This window comes from Oenanthe melanoleuca, chromosome 10 (assembly GCF_029582105.1).
Source record: "Oenanthe melanoleuca isolate GR-GAL-2019-014 chromosome 10, OMel1.0, whole genome shotgun sequence".
Lineage (NCBI taxonomy): Eukaryota > Metazoa > Chordata > Aves > Passeriformes > Muscicapidae > Oenanthe > Oenanthe melanoleuca.
The window spans coordinates 8,828,450-8,845,984 of record NC_079344.1 but is presented as its reverse complement, the minus strand read 5'-3'; the positions used below and the strand labels follow the sequence as shown (position 1 = coordinate 8,845,984).

At 37.0% G+C, this 17,535-nt stretch overlaps 1 protein-coding gene across 1 annotated transcript in view; it reads right to left on the bottom strand.

The window, feature by feature from the left end:
* The window catches only part of EFL1 (elongation factor like GTPase 1), a 63,857-nt gene that overhangs the window by 2,103 nt on the left and 44,219 nt on the right, over positions 1 to 17,535 (bottom strand). The window contains exons 17-19 of the mRNA XM_056499490.1: positions 15,951 to 16,098; positions 11,318 to 12,318; positions 8,636 to 8,820 (exon numbers count right to left, since the gene is read on the bottom strand). Coding sequence (XP_056355465.1) covers positions 8,636 to 8,820; positions 11,318 to 12,318; positions 15,951 to 16,098 — 1,334 coding nt within the window. The remainder of the gene's footprint in view (positions 1 to 8,635; positions 8,821 to 11,317; positions 12,319 to 15,950; positions 16,099 to 17,535) is intronic.

Here is a 17,535-nt window from a genome sequence, read left to right as displayed (position 1 = left end):
TCAATAAAAAGGAATGGTCCCCACTCTATGAATTTGAATGTTTCACTGTTATTTTATGCATTAGAAATACAGAAAAAGGGCAGTGAATATTGCATGTTGACTTGATGAAGTTGTAGTGATGCTCATCCTGAACATTTTAATGATGTAAAGCTACCAGGGATTTCCCCTTTCATGATCTGCCTAAAGAGCTGAACTAACAAAAATTTCTAAGTCTAAGAACACATGAAAAAGATAAGGTGATTCATGCTCAATGGATTTGCTTCAGACTGTACTACTGAGGGAGGTTATACAGCTACAAACTGATAAGTTAAAGATTGTTACTATGCCCTTTGATGACTTTTAAAAAAAAAATTGGCAAGAAATGTAACACCCAGAAACTATGCCCAGAGAAAAAGAGTGAGACAGAGGTTCCTGAAGTATGAATATAACAGAGGAGTCCAAATGTATACAAAATTGAACTTACAGATCTAATCTACCTGTAAATATTTAGATACTGTAGTGATGGATGTTTCAGAAAATCCCCAGGTTTGACAGACTAGCTCTTTCAATAATTGATGGAAGGCCTGCTCTACTGAAGTTTTGTACTGGATATTTCTTCCACTGACACAAATTCTTTATGTTTCAGCAGGTCTCAGGGAAGTCAGCATAACAGCAGGTTTAAATGTACTATTTAGTATTTATTAGCCAGCAAGGGTAAACCTATTTCAGCACAGGGTTACAGAATCCTGAGTGAACCTTGTGCTGCTACATGATGCAGAGCAGTGCTGTAAAGAGGTTAATTAGGTTTAAAAGAACTACCTCAGGAGCTAGCTTGGTTTATCAACCTGTCTAAATAATTCAGCCACTACACACTGCTTCTAGAGCAAGATCTGGCAGCATCAAAAAATTTCTGTTAGTGTATCTCCACCTACTTAAGTGGTGCAGATACACTATGGAACACAAATTAATCAGCACATGTGTTACCATGCTGTGGTAAGCAATGGGAAAGAGGAACCTGGGCCATCATCTTTAAGAAGTCACTGTAACCCTATTATGACACACAGGGGTGTTACTGACACAGTAACAAAGAAGTAGGAAATTTTTCTTTTTTGAAAGCTCTTATCCTGTGAGTAAAGGCAAAGGCACAAACTAGACTGTGGCTCTTTATTTATATCATATTCATGCATCAAGGCAAATGTTTATAGCAGGTGGCATCCATCACTCCCTGTGCTCTGTTAATACAGTGCAAGCATGCAAAAGGAGAACAGTCCCAAAGCATTGTCATCAATTTCCTTACAATGGGAACTGTCAGAATGGTGGGTCTGGGTTTCCTGGATTTAGAGCTAAGAAGCTTTTTAGGTTCTGAGCTATTGTTTGTATTCATGGGAACTACACAGGGATGGTTCTGGAATTTGTAACAGAAATTGAGTTTTTGTCTGGATGTCGCTCTCAGTGATGAGTTAGACTCTAAATGGACCATTCCTTCTGGAATATGGTATAGTTATTTCACAGAGGGCATTTACTGAGGATCCTGAAAGATCCACAGGATCAAAGCAGAGCAGACACCCAAAAACATTATTTATTTTACACTACAAGCCACTTTAAATTTAAAATTATTTAAATGTTTCCAAATATTACTTTTGCAGTACAAAACTAAAACATATAGCCTAAGACTCCCCTTAAAATCCCAAATGTGACAGCATTTTGACAACACTTTTTGTTCCTAAACAAAAACTTCAATTAAAAGTGGACACTCAAAATAATATGCCTTCCACAGATGAAAAATCTTTAAGTGACTGAAGCAATTCAGTTAACTTTCTATCAAATATCTGCCTCTCACTCTGACAGTGTGTTGTATGTCTGGAAACCACTGAGCAGGGGGGGAGGCAAATTACCACAGCCAAATCTTATCTCCCAAGTATAACAGACAATGTTAAGAGGCACTAGTATTAGGAATAAGACTCTGTAAAACCAATGATATTATGGTATTGTTAACATTATGATAAAGTACTTTTTCAAATACCACCATACTGTGTGTGACTTGGTAACTGGAAAATTCAGCACACCTTTTCTCCAGGAATTTTTCTAGGACTTGGGAATTTTTCTTGTTAACAGCATGAACTAGCCAGTGGCCTGTGCTTATTTATTACTCAACACCAGAATTCTTGACAGGGACAACATCAGCCTTAACTGCAAACAGCCCAGCACAAACACAATTATCCTCCAAGTGTACACAAGTGCTTCCCCCTTAACACAACTGGGTATTTCTATACATCTGCAAGGCTCTTCTCAAAGACATTTATTTTAAAAAGTGTACTATAAATGGAGATCCATGCAGTGGATCACTGGACCAGCATTTAGCCTATTAGAAAAAAAGCATTTTCTCTAAATGCAGCCATATAAAATGCAACACAGGAAAATCAATCAGTGCACAGCAGCTGATACAGTTCTTAAATCTGTTATTGCAAACACAATGCCTAAGTGATGGAAATGTTCCTATTAAAGGAGCACTGAAATTAAGGATCATTTTAATCTCTATTGATTTATTGTCTAGAAATCTTGGGTGACAAAATTTGTTTAAAGTATGACTGTAAGCACACCCATAGAATTCCATTATGCTTAAAAGAAAAATAAAAACTCCCTGTCAAATACATGAAGTGTGTCCCATCACTCACTGCAGAACCCACTCTAGGTATAAATAAAACTGTTTATAATGTAGTCAACTGGGATTAGGCATTTCAAAAGATGTGAATAGATTACTTCCAATATTGTAAATGAAGGGTATTCTTTGGAAAAAGAAACCACTCTAAAGCAAGATGTTTCATAAAATATAACAAGTATTCAAACCAACACACCCAAACAATGAAGTCTCATAAGACTTGTTTAGTAAGAGCATGCAGAGTAGCACAGGCAAAACAGATGTCACTCTCTTTTGGCTTAACAACTACACATTAATTATTCAAGCTATACATGCTTGTATCTCTAAGAGAGACATAATCTGAATACCTGTAATAATAATCAATAAAAATAGAAATACTAGGAGCATACTATGCTGATGCTGATAGATGACAGAGTGTGTACTAATCCTGCAAATGATTATGTAAGCTAATCAAGCTTTTCAGTAGGACATGAGTTAGAGCAGACCACTTATAATTCAAGAGGACTTGGAATTTTAAGGCTTAATTTGAGAATGATTTATTATTTGCATTTCAGTGTCACCCAGATGGCTCCAATAGTGATCCTGGTCCCATTGTCTAGTGTATTTCACAAAATGATGGTAAGAAACAGTTTCTGCCTAAGGCAGCCTTAATTATGCAAAACAAGGTTGAGAGAAGCATCAAAAGCAAACAGAAGGGACCTGCCTAGTTCATCCAAAAGGTCAGGCAGATTTGGAACACAGCCATGCTCCTGGTAGCATTTCTCCTACTGGTCCTTACTGTCTGATGAAGACAGAAAATTTCTTTTGAGCCAAATATCATCAATGTGAAAAATGCTTTAGCTGGACCATGAATAGAAAGAGCAGTCTCACACTGTCTGATGGAGATTTTAAAACCAGCAAGCAACATTGTGGCCTTTGTGAACTGCTCAGCAAGAAATCCCAAGAAACACTAAATTCAGTGTGACTGGGCACTACCACCAGCAGCCATCAGCAAGTCAGGAAAAACATTATGCCAGAAGTTCTTTCTTGTGCTAAAAAAAAAAAAAAAAAAAAAAAAAAAAAAAAAAAATCCAAAGAATTATTATGCACAATTTCAAAGATGATATGGGCTCCAGTGGATCAGAATCCTTTCTACCTTTGAAAATTTGATGGCAGAAAGGTATTTCAAGAGCATTTACAGTTCAAGTGGTGTCCATCACCTAGTAATGACAAGGACATAGACACAGACACTGCAATTGAAAAAGGTGCAGCTGATATGCATGTCTGAGGTGTCTGAAGTGGCCCTAAGAAACAAAAAGTTTTAGGGTAAACTTACTTTCAGGTAAAACAGCAGAACCTTGCAGAGGTGTATGTGAACAGTTACCTGCTGTTTTTCAAGAAAAGTAATTTATGCTGGGTAATCCTGCACAAGTGGTCCTGCACTGAGCACAACCAAATTCAAGGGCACTTGGGTACTGGCAGTGTGCTTCCAAAACAGAGAATATCCTACATGAATATACAGGGTGTGTAGATACCCTGCAAGTAAAAGCAGCATCCAAAACTATCCCATAATTCAGAGATTCCACTCACAATATATAATGGGGACTGTCAAGGCCTGAAAATGCCTGGTCAGATACAAGAACTCCTCCTCCAAGAAGTATTGTAGTAATGAACATTTACACAGCTAGCTATAAAATAAACTAACACAAGTTTATTTTGGCTCAAAAGGATCATCCTTGTTTGTGTCTCAAACACTGACAGCTAAGCTTCAGCCTTGACTTCAGCCAGGAGCTGTGAACGGGAATTTGGTAACTGGAAATCAAAAAAGGAGATGTGTGGCTCTACTGCTGCATTTTTTCCTATTACTTAAGAAATACGTATTGAGAAAGAATTAAAGCCACACCCCTACCACTTTTATTTACTGTTTTAATTAGCTTCAGATGTCCTTGCCAAAACAATGAGCTTTTCATATTTGAAAGGTTCCAGGTTACTCCGCGAATTCATTTATGTGCCTAAACTGCCACTGGTGCAATAATGTATGTAAAATTACAGTTCAAACCTAGAATAGATTCTCTCTCATTACCTCAGCCTGCTTCCTGTTTAATGCAAACCTAACAATCTCATCCAGCAACTTCTATATTAAGCCCCATCTTCCGAGCTGTAAAACGACTTACAATTCCAAAGGCATGAATTAAAATTCAGAATATAAAACTTCCATATTCAGAAGTCTCATATTCCTAGCACTTATCACACACAGCCCTTCTCTTACCTTTCTCCAGAGCCCTGAGGCACTTTCTAGGCACTATTCTACTTAGAAGGGATAATGACAAAGAATTCTGATTAAATGTGTTTACAGTTCACTCGTGCCTCTTCAAGAATAAAAGTATGTTTAATAGCTAATCTTCATGCAATTGAAAAGATGTGATTTAACAGGAATACTATACATTTCACAATTTTACATCTACTAGATGTATTTGACAATTTTTGCTGAAAATTCAATCAGCATCTGAATAGAGCCACATGCATTTTTTTTTACTTTTAACACAGACTTCCCAAATGGGATGAGAGTTCCATTATTCTAAGGATTGTGCAATCACAAATATCTTCTTGTTCTAAACCTTATGTTTAAGATAAAATAACATGACTGAGTAAAAGACTTAGCAGCAAAGAACTGAAAACAAAAGAAACAGTCTCAAACAAAAACACACATTAACTGAAGGTGTATTATTAATTCAAAGTTTAAAAAAAACCTAGTTCATAATTGTCCCAAAGTTAAATATTTCAAACTAACAATTAAATAAGAAAGTTTATAATGAAATCTAATAAAGTACTGCCAGATAAACCCAACACACCTAACATTTGCCTAACTTTTAAAATTAGTTTGTTTAAGCTGGGACTAAAGTGAAAGCTGCCACTAATGGTTACAGGAAGGAATAAATTGCTTAAGTATGCCAGAAGAAATGAATAAAAAAGGAGTATGTGACAAGATAGACCTCAATATATGTATTGCTCCATCCCTTGGGGCTGGAGCAATTTGAACTACACAAAATCCATTCATTAACTGAATTTTAAAAAAATGGCAATTCATTTCCACAGAGACCAGAATGGCTTCATTTAAATGTAGGCTCTGTCACTGACCTTCCTGTGTTTAGAGTCTACAAAGCATGGTAATGAAATATAATAAAAGAGTGAACTCAAATCTCAATTCTTTAAACATACTCTATGCATGTGATTTTCATGAGATGAAGTGTTTGGAAATTTAAAAATCCCCCAAACTGTCTATTTCACTTTGTGTAAAATGGGGTTAATAACACATCAGAAGGAATTTGTATAGACAAATACATGTCCCAGGTACTCAGCTGAGCACACTGAGAAAACACCAGCAGCACAAAGTTCATTCAGAAGGCCATGGAAGGGTTTGGAGAGCAGGAAATTAAAGCAGCAGCCACACTCTTGGTAACACAGTTTTGACATTAAGGAAAAAAGAGTTTAAGATGACATAAAGTTCACATCATATTACCTTACACGATGATGCATTAAATAGTAGGGATTCAAATAAAATGCTGGTGTTTATCATGTAGATATATATATACCATAATTCATCAGTAAAGTGACAATGTCAAAGTCATGTCCAACACCTGATGCAACTTTGTGTAGAATTCAAAGAGAAGAAACAGGAGTTGAGATACAAACCATTTCTCATGGTTTCTCTGTCATACTAGCACTAGATTCTGAAAATTGTATTTATTTAGAAATTGTCTTGATGGTGTGAGAGTAACATGCACTCCTTCTGCCATCACTGCACAGAGATAACATTACTAGTAGCTTAGTAAAAGGCTTATTTTATCACAAAAATATGTGAGCATGGCTTTCATGGAGACAAAAAAACCCAACCCTCCCCCAGTGACAGATTCCTCAGGAGGAAAGGTGACTGGCTTACACAGTAATTTTCCTAATACCAATGCATTTAACATACTAGCTGCAATTATAATCTCTCTCAGAGGTCAGTTTTAGAAAATGCTGCCAGTTGTTCAAATCTCCCTGTCCTGTGCATATCTCTAATGATGTGTGAATATTTTCTTATGTGAAATTCATAACATCTGAGAGTGAATGTACACACCAAGGGACAGAAGGGGAGGCCTGAGAGCCACAGGGTTTGTGTGTTTGCTTAATGCTGGAGCACAGGAGCTACAAATCCTGAAGAAACTGGCACAGAACAATGGTTAGCTGGAACTGACGTCCTCTGGCTGATATTCCTTTAGGGCACTGATGTCAGAGGTTCAGACAAAAGACCACTAAAGCCACAAAGCCTCACCAGCTGCACTTCAGAGGAGATCATCCAAAACTGACAAGATTACTGTACACAGTACAGCCAACACTCACTGGTTTGAGGTACCTGATCTGTAACTGGCTGTAACCAAGATCCCTATACCCAAATGATGCAGTTTATCTATTTTTTTGTGTGTACACCATCTGTGAAGGGTTATCTGTTTTTTGGTTTTTTTTTTTTCTTTTTTGTATTCTGTGCAGCTGTTTTTCCTTTCGTGGTTCTATGTGAAGATGGACTTGGTTACAAGAAGATTAAATGAATCAATACAAGGCAGGAGAGCTAAGTCCTTGGTGCCTGTGTTTACTAACACCAGTAAGGTACCACTGCCAAGCAAGACATAATGTACTTTTCCAAGTGTACTGTTTCAAGCACTCTGTACTCTTTCAAATACTCTCCCCAACTCTTCTGCTAGCATGTGGCCAGTTTGCAGAGGTCCTCCTTCTCCACTGTCATCCACACTGAATTCCTGACCAGTTACCACAGTTACTAACAAAGAAATACAGCTAGTGGAGTATTTTACAGATACTACCTAGGGAAACAGCTGTGGAGGAAGAATCCACACCATGTGAAAAAGCAGCACATACTTCACAGAAACATTGGTAAGCAGCCCATAGCTGGCAACTGCAGAGAGTGTCACTGACCTCAAAAATCTACAGTTGGTTGTACTCAGAGACTTGACATTTGAGGTGACAAAACAAATCAGAAGATCAAACAAACAAACAAAGATTTTTTAAAATCCATTTAAGAAAGATTCTATTGTTTTCTAACACCAAATAAAGGAACACTTGACCATAAACAAACAAATAAACACCCCCCAACCAAAACCAGAAAAACCTAGACTTTGAAGTAATTTTTAAAATTTAAGGTGAAAAGTTTACACCCACTGACTTTTGCCCTTGAAGCCATTTTTGGCTCCTTCAGTGGAGCCTTCTGAGGAACCTGACAATGCAGGTGTGTTTGTCTTGATCAAGGAGCTCTGATTCACAGCCTGCTCTTTTTCTCCCTGAAGATCTACTCTCCACATCATAGGAACAAACTACACTGCACTTTCAGCTGATGACACTCCTGATCAGTTTTCCCACTTCTTACTTTACACCTTCACATTCAACTCTTCATTTCTTTAAGTGACAAGGATGACCAAAAGGAATTATTTTGAGAACATCACTACTTACTATTAACAGACTTCATTTTGAAAGAATGAAATCTAATCAATTTGCCTTTTAAACAGGAAAATTTATGTTGGCTTGGAATATGGAAGGTGTCTGCTAGACCTTAGGAGATTAACTTTCATGTGCACTAGATTTACTGATACATTCATTTTCTGTTAGTGGTAGGTTGGGGCTGTTTTGTGGTTTTGGTTTTTTTCCCATTCCCCAAACAAGTTTACCAGAGAACTCATGAAAAAGGGCACATAAATTCAGGAAAACACATCTATAAAGAAACAGTTTCATTTATGAAAGACTTACTTTCTATTTAAATAAAAAAGCATCCCATCTAAACATAACAGAAATACATTTCTGAACAGCATATCCACAAAAAGAAATAATTTAAGGCATTTTTTCATCATTTCAAAAAGGGATTAATCAAATGTCTTGACCAAAACATAACCTTTTTTGCTTATTATTCCAGTCTGCCACATCTACAGGAAATAGATCACCAAAACAGATGGAGTGAATAGATATTTTTACCTCCCAGTGGCTGAACACCAGCTGTGGACTGGCCAGGCCACTGGTTCTCTTCCTGATTTCATCAGCAAAGCCAAAGCTCTCTGCTACTGGCAGGACTGCCTTAATAATAAACACATCCGTGCCCTCTTTCATCTCCTCCTGCAGCACTCTGCCTTCCCTTTTGGACAGCACAGCGTACACACGACCTGCAGAGACACAATTTCATCAGCTTACCCACATACTGCACCACCAACAGAAACACATCAGTATTTGTTCAGGAAGCTTCAGCTTTAAGTCAAATGCATAACTTTTCTTGGCTAGGATTCCTTCTTGTAAGTCAATCAATTAAATGGACACACTAAATTTTAACAGCATATTCTGCCACACAATGTGAGAACCATCTGAGAAACATTTAATACTTTATTACTGCTGGATGAATCCATCTATGTCCATTTCATACAATCATATGACTGTTTTAAAAAGGCACTTTGCCAGATTATGTGCCTAACTGGCTTTTTTCTTATAACCAAATATTTGAGAATCATTACTAAGAAATATTATTTTGTTTTAGGAATTGTATCTAAGCTACTGTTTGAAATTTGCTTGGATCATCATATCCCTACATGGTAAATGTCCCAGACAGTGCAGTGCTATTCTAATCCCAAATATTACTTTATCTGAAACAGTACATATTTATTATGTTTAATGAGTACAATTGGTTTGTTAATAAATTCAGTCTTAAGTTAGTCATGGATAATTTCAATTTTCTTTCTCAAATTAATATTCAATTTCTTGAAACATAGTGTATATGTCATATGCCCATGTTTGGCTTAATAGTAGGTATCATGCTTTTAAAAGCATTTTACAGACAAAAACTAACAAATACATTTGTGTTGATGAAGATAATAAGCACACAAGAAAAACACTGTATTCCCCTCTCCCTGTTCCTCTCCTCTGCTTCAGTTGAACTTATTTTCACTGTCAGCAAAGTCTGATGGAAAAGTTTTATATTCTGAGAACACAGAAAACCTCACTTTCCCAGAAGCTACTGTCTTAGAAACAAGCAGGTCAATATGGAGATATATTAAACTTCACAGGGTATCAGTGTAAGAATTGCCAAAGGAAAGAGTAAAGACACAAAAGCCAGCAGTTTGACACATGTCAACTGCCAAGCCTGACTGGATGCAAGGCCTGCTTTCCACTCCTCCTAATGAGCATGCAATTTATTAGCTTAAGTTTCCACAATAAAAATTAAACCCATTAATTTGTAATGAATTAAGTGTATGTCCGTGGTTATTACAACACAATTTGCATTCATTAGACTGTACTAATTAGTTTGCATGTCTGAGTCCTAAATTGCACTCATTAAATATATATATATATGTATATGCATTAAAAAGCCATGTTTCCATTTGGGTTTACAGCATAATTGATGAGCCAATGCATGTTTATTACTTCACTGTAAACAATCATGCTTTTTGGGTAATGAGTATTTTGGAAAACAGCAATTTATACAGTGTTGTTGAGGTTTAAAAATTGGTACCTTGGTTTAGCTTGATACAGAGACTCAGAAGTATTGTGCCAATGTGCTTCTGGAACACAAACATGGAACAATACACAGCCCACTTCTGACAGCTATTAGTAATCTCACACATTAAAAAAAGAGTTTGAAATGCCAAAGTTCCCTGTCACAGCAGGGGATGTTTAGGGTAAGGTGCCCATAAGCCCATGGCACCTTTACCAGCCCTCTACCAGCCCTACTACAAGGTACCTCCAGCAAAGAACAGGATCATGCATCTGCACAAAACAGCTGCTCACTCAAAGGCATTTCTTTCCATTACAACAAGTGTAATTTTTGGTCTTTGGACTGCTATCAGTATGACTGTGTGTACAACAGTTGAGATTTTTTTACAAGTAACCAATGGGATATGCTGTAATTTGTGCCATGATTAGTACAGTCAAAGTAAAATTGCTGATAGGTTAAATGCACTGGAAATTACTTTTAAATAAAATCTTGGTGCTTTGGATCAGATTCAGTGTGCAAGCAACTCCCATGGAAAACTCCAAGAACAAATACAGTTAAGTGGTGTCATAAGTAGGTCATGAAAACAAGTTTAAGTAGGTGTAAGTGGTAAGGTAATATAAGTGACACCATTTGGCATCTGCTGGGTTGAGCAACTTGCATACCAGGATACAGATGCTACTTAAAAACGCAAAATTACCAACTGGACTGCAACAATAATTTAATATTCCTTTCCCTGATTTTATTTCTGTATTGTTGTATTAAAATATCTTGATATGGCATTTGCTAGGATCTTGCACTCCCTCAATAACAGGAGAGGTTTCCCTTCACTGAACTTACCCTTAATTATGAGGCACAGTGTTGATACTCATGGTTACTGAAGCTGGTCTTACAAAAACCTCATAGAAAGGCAAGAATTTGTATCTTGCATTTCAAAAAGGTGTAGCATTGATATTTATGCCCATGGTTCAGACAGGCAAGAAGAATGCTGAATTCTCATTCAGAATGGTGTAAATATTACAGGCATTAGAAAGTCATTTGAGAATCTACTGGAGAACTATAAAAGATGTCTGACAAAACCTTTAATGAAGTTATACCTCCTGATTCAGTCTCATTTATAAAACCTCACCTTGGAAATCAGAAGGCAAATTCTTGGCAAAGGCTTATTTTCCTGGTCTTACCTAAAACTTCTGCAGTAGCCATGATTTCACAGGTGTACATTGCTGCCATGAGTCTCTGTGGTTTTGCCTGCAAAGCATAACGACAGGCTTCCTTCATGGTGGCAATCAGCTGTCCAGAGAAAGGGCCATAACAATCTGCAAGTACTGATTCTCCTTTGTGTTTACTTGTTTTCTCAGGTGAGTCTGTGCCACTCTGGTTCCTGTCCTGCTCATTTGCACTGGCACCTTCAGCAGTGCAGCTGCTTGCTACAGTATTATCTTCATTTTGCTGGTGTTCTGTGGCATCAAGCTCCCCCGAATCCTGCCTACTGTTTGACAGTGTATCTCCAGCTTTATTTATTTCCCATTTTTCCACTGCAAAACAAACACCCATGAGAGGCTCTTCACACATGGGACCTGAAAGTGTAGCCAGCTGAAATCCACTTACTATGCTGTTGTCAAAGTCTCTGTATTTACCTACTTCTTTCACAGAGCTTCCAAGGCACTGCCACACAGATCTTTTATAGCCCTCAAAATTATGTAACAAAATATTAGGCCCACACTTTCGTGGTCCAAAGGACCAGATCTGATCAACAGCATTTCTCCACTTTCTACCCTGAAGACTTTTTTCCAACTTTTGTTTGAATTCTTTGATTCTATCAAGAGTCTTCTGATTTATCTCATGTGCTTTTTTATCTTCATTCAGAGAAGTGTTGAGCTGTTCCATAGTTCTAATTAAGTCACTGTTTTCTTCAAGAAGTCGAGTTACCTCCTCAGGAAGTGGCATTGCCCTTACACTGAGAGTAGCTTGTTTATTTGGAGTATTAATTGTAACAAGCCCATCTGAATCAACCTGGATTCCTTCAGGAATTTTATTTTGGTCCTCTTTTGTTTGGTGTATGACAGCAACTTTCTGCTGTTTTCCAATTTCTTCATTCACCATATCGACTTTGGGAGGTCTTGTTATGGTCTCTCGGAAGGGTATAATGGGAGCAGATACACTAATCTGCACCTTTGCAAACCTGCAAAATGAAGGTTAAGAATTAGTTTAAAATCTTGAAACTAGTTTTAAACTTGGGGGTGGGAGGTAGGGCAATGGCCTTAACATGGAACAGATGTTCATGAAGAAGTCTGATTGCAACATAGATTACTAGGTAATGCATTTCAAACTCAAATTTTATGTACTTCAAAAAAGAAGCACTGCCTTTTATGTCTTCAGAAATATTTGGAAAGGAACTCAAGAAAATAAAAGCAAAAGCACTGCTATGTCTCTGCATAAATCACTGGTTCACCCACATCTTGGAAACTGTGCTGCTGTTCTCTGCCCTCAAACGAAACAGAGCTAGAAAAAAACTGAGAATAAAGATGATCAAAGGAATGCAAGCACAAGAAACCTTCAGATGTTCCAAGGGTGCAACAGAGACCTAAAAAACCACATGGGGCATGGGAAAGGCTGACCAGGATTAAGTGACAACCAAACCACAAAGGGCCCTGGACTGAAAATGACAGAAGCCTGGGAAAGCATCACAGTTACTCCAGTTTTACTCCTCCTATCCCTGCTGCTGGCCACAGTGCTCAGACACAGCACAGAGATGGACACTTGGTGTGAGCCAGCACATCTGCCCACACAGGGAGATGCCCAGAGAAGACAAAGCACTGGGAAAGCTTAACGGAGCTTTGTCTGATAACCACCATTATAAAAGCTTAATGCTAGAAAGTGATGCTTTCAAGTCAGGTGAAACATTTGTGAATGACAGCTAGAAAAAAGAAGGAATTATTTATTAGGTGACAGACTCAAAGATCAGAGCTGTGTATCCTTCTTAACCATCCATGAGTTCTGAGCAGGTTTATTAAATGACAAAAGAAGGACTTAGCAAAATTTCCTATGTTCCAGTAAATTTTGGCAGTGATAAAAAAAAAAGTTGCAGAAGAAAAGCAAATACAATTGTAATCTTTATTTCCATGGGAGTCAGAACCAGAAGATTTATCCTTTTTGCAGTTCTTTTAAGGATTTGCATTATACCAAAAAACCAAACACAAACCCACCCACATGTCACCATTACCTTAATTCTCTTTGTTTCACATTCTGAAAAGGGTAACTTAATTTCTGATGCTTAGTATTTGCAATGATCCTGGGACAGAAATTTCTAAAAATTTCTGTTGTACAATGCAGAAGATAAAATGTTCAAAGTTACAAAGTCTAATTTCTTACTCCATTCAAAAAGAACTAATTGGGAAGAAAAAAATATAAATTTAGTGAAATCAAGCAGGACATCCATATTTAATCATTTAGATGAACATACAGGACTAATCTTTTAGTTGTTTCCATGTCTCTTCACATCTCTGACAATGTGTCACTTGAACATAATTTTCTAAATACACAGTGGGAAAGCTAAAATTAAATATGTGCCTTCGAAAAAGTCTGATCAAAATCTTGACAATGCAATTTAGTTTGAATTCAGCAGAACCTCCTCAACTGCTGTAACTAGTCCAAAAGCATCAAATCTGCAAAACCCAGTTGATGCAATTGTGGTAGATGCCAGTATCAGGATCTTGCCTCCTTACTTCAAGTGGGACTCAACCATTTTGAATGACTTTCCCAATATTTTGGGAGAAAAACTTGTGGTCACATTTTAAGGTTATTATAAGCTGTCTTGATCCCTAGTTCACCATTTGCTATTCTAAATTATGTGTACTTAGAAGTTAAACATTTATACAAACAAAGAGAGATAATTAAAACTAACATTCCAGAGCACAACTTCTCCTCTTCACACTTTAACAGTTAAGCAGTACCACTTTACCATGTCAGAATTTACACAGAATCCATGAGGAATGGAGCAAGAAAAGGATCCCATTCTGGACTTTTTCTTCTACAAAATGGGGAGAGAAGGAAGGGACAATTCTTGTCCTGCTGATGCCTTAAATTTTAGCTTTCATATTTTCCAGATTCTGTACTGCATTAGTATATAACTTTGAACTTCATATGAAGTGTTGGCAAGTTCTTTTCACAGTTTAGTTAGACAAAACAATCCTTTTCTAGCCCGAGAACCAAGGACACCATTGCAGCTTCAGCCCCAAGAAGTGTAAACAGCAAACTGAGGGGAGCAATCTGGGAGGGTGGGACTGAAGAACCTGAAGCTGTAATTGGACAATTAACCCCAACATGGAAATGGACCAAAACTTATGAAAGTGTGAAACTCGTGGCCCATTGTCCATCTTGGGTGTAGCCACAGCTGGGCTTTTACTGCCCAAGGTGTATCCTTTGAAGGCCTTTTAATAAAACCTACCTGATTCCTTTAACACTGTCTAGCCTCTGTTCTAAGTGGCCTCTCAAGGCATCACCATGAGCTGGTGTGTGAGGGATGGCAACTAAAATATGCCAGATCCTGAGAGATCTAGAAGGAGCATGAGCTCCACAGTGAACACACCTTCTGGGAGCTGGTCCCCAACTGAGAAATCATGAACCACAGTCAGGCAGGACAGCCCTGCTCTGTGTCTCCAGGTGTTTCTCGTTTCTGCTCACAATGCCACAAGCACAGGGATACAAAATGGTAACTTTTGACAGGCTACCATTCTCTTAAAAAATAAATTAGATGACAACTCATAAAAACCTCCAAAATTATGTACATGAGACAAAAGTTTAGGAATGTAAATGTACATTAATGTATGTAAGTCCTACTAGCTGCTCACTATAATCTTATTACCCTGTCATGGAGTATTATTTTATCTTTCTTTTTTTTCAGATTTGGACCATTGCCAATAATACAATCCTGCTGTGCAAACTGCAGCTAAAGACAGGCACAACCAGTTTTGCTTAAACACATGACATTTGAGCAAAATGTATCAATAAATAATACTACGTTTTTAGAAGCAGTAAAAATACCTTGCACTAAGTTGCAATGAGAATAACCATTAAAACATATATCCAGTTTTACAAGTCATCCAGCCTAATTTTCGTAAGAAATTACAGTTCCCTGATATTAACTGAAATGAGTATGGGTACAGTAAGACAAACATTCAACCATTCATCAGGTTTGCTCTTTGGTTTAGAAAGAAAATGCCAGTAAATGTACATGGCAGAAGAACCAGAAATGTTTTAGTAAATGAAGTTACAAGAAGGGATTGTTTCAGACATCTGTTCTTCTGCCATTTGAAGAAACATTAGAGGATACTAAATATATGCATGTGTGCTTGCAAAAAATGCTACTCATGAATGAGAACAGATTAACATTTGAAAAAAAAAATCAATGAGAAAAGGCACAGGATAGAGTGTGCACATACAATTTTGGTCTTGGTGGTTTCTAATTTTTCAGAGTTCATTTATTGGATATGATTCTCCTCAGTTTTTATTTTGTACAAATGCCACATTACACTTTTAGACTCCTGAAAGTACTGCAATTTGTAATTTCTAGAAAGTGCCCCAGGAGTGTGTTAGATGTATACAAGTGATAAGCTAGTGGCTTCTGCCCAACTGCAGATAATTATAAAATTAACTATAAAGCTACAAAAAGATACATTTATGATTCAATGGTAAAAACTGTTCGTGGATAAAGCTCTATTTTACCAGAATATAAATCAAAGATACCCATCTGACAGAGAAATACAACAGACACCTACTGAACTAAAAATATTTCTTCCTCCTTGCCCCTCTAACCTTTCTTTCAGGTCATCCAAGCAGCGCTGAAGATGAACTTCTCCTGCTGTCACCAGCACATGTTCTCCTGTCTCCTGGATTAAAACCTGCACACATGGATCAGCTTGGTTTAAAAGCTTCATCCCTCTGACCAGCTGAGGCATATCACCTGGCAAAACAGGGTATTATTAACAAAGGAATACTGGGAAAGAAATACTCAAAATAGGAGAGACTTAAACTGAGAAATAGTAACACTCATTTTTATGGAAGCCTGAACACAAATAGGTATTTTAGGAATAAGCAAATCTTTCAGTGGGCAATTTTCTGCTTATGAGTCACACAGAGCAGCATGGTTTTAAGAGCAGCAACTGAAAACATAAGCTGCACTCAGAATTTGTCACCAGCAATTTATGTGCTGATGACAAAATTCACATCATACAATTTTAACCATATAACACCACACTTCAATGGATTGCACATTTTTTGTTTACACAGCTTTACAGCAGGTTCAGTAGAACAAGTCACCTATTGACTATGACTAGGCTATGTTGCTTCCTATACACAATTAACTTCAGATACAGCTCATGAACAGCTCACACCCAATAAAACCCCTTAATTTTATCAAAATGAAGTGATTAAAAAATTCAGGACTTCACTCCTCATTTTCACAAATTATCAAATTATAACCTTTCTTATCTACTACAACTTTTTAAAGTCATCTTTCAGTAATTTCATTTCCTTGCAATCTTTCACAACTAAGTGTAGCAACTTCTAAATTGCTAATGCTTAAAATGCTCCAAATACATAAATAATAACATTACCTTCACTGAAATAAAAGTAAAAGTATTCCATATGGATTACTTAGAAGGCATAACTGCAAATAAAGCACAGGAAGGATTTTGAAGTAGCTGTAAGCCACTAGAAAGCCTTAAAGTAATTAAAATCTGAAAAGAGGAAAAATCAGGAATGTGAGAGCTTTTCAGTGAAACAAATCACAGCTGTCTCTAAAATGAAGGTGTTTAAAAAGAGCTGTCTTAAAGTTAATGGAGAATGAACAAGCACAGCTGAGTCAAATTTGGCTAGATTACATCAAAGCTATGCCTGAACACCTCATGTCAGCAGCCTTTCATAATGAACACAATTTAAAGAAATTAATTATGAATTCTTTTTTTATTTTACATATTCAGTAGAGAATACCCCAGGGGTTTCCAGTAATGTATATTCATATTCAGAGGGAAGAGTGACATTAAACTTGTCATTCACTTGAGACTATTAAAAGAAATATGATATTGTTTATTTACTGCTGAGCTTGTAAGGGTGTTAACAGAAAAGCATCCTTGAAAAAAAATACAAAAAAAACCAAAAAATAAATGGAAAGTGGAAAAACTGCAGTATTATTTCACACGGCCAAGGCAGCTGAACAAAGACTTTCATGTTTGTCTCTGCATTTAAGCTCACAGAGTGATGAGTACTACTTTTTTTTTTTTTTCTTTTGGAGCTTATGGCAATCATATAGGAAGATTTTGACATGAGTGTGAAGACAAGCAGTAATTTTGTAAAATGTACACAGGGAAATAATTTATATGAGTCATTTTTCCACATAAGC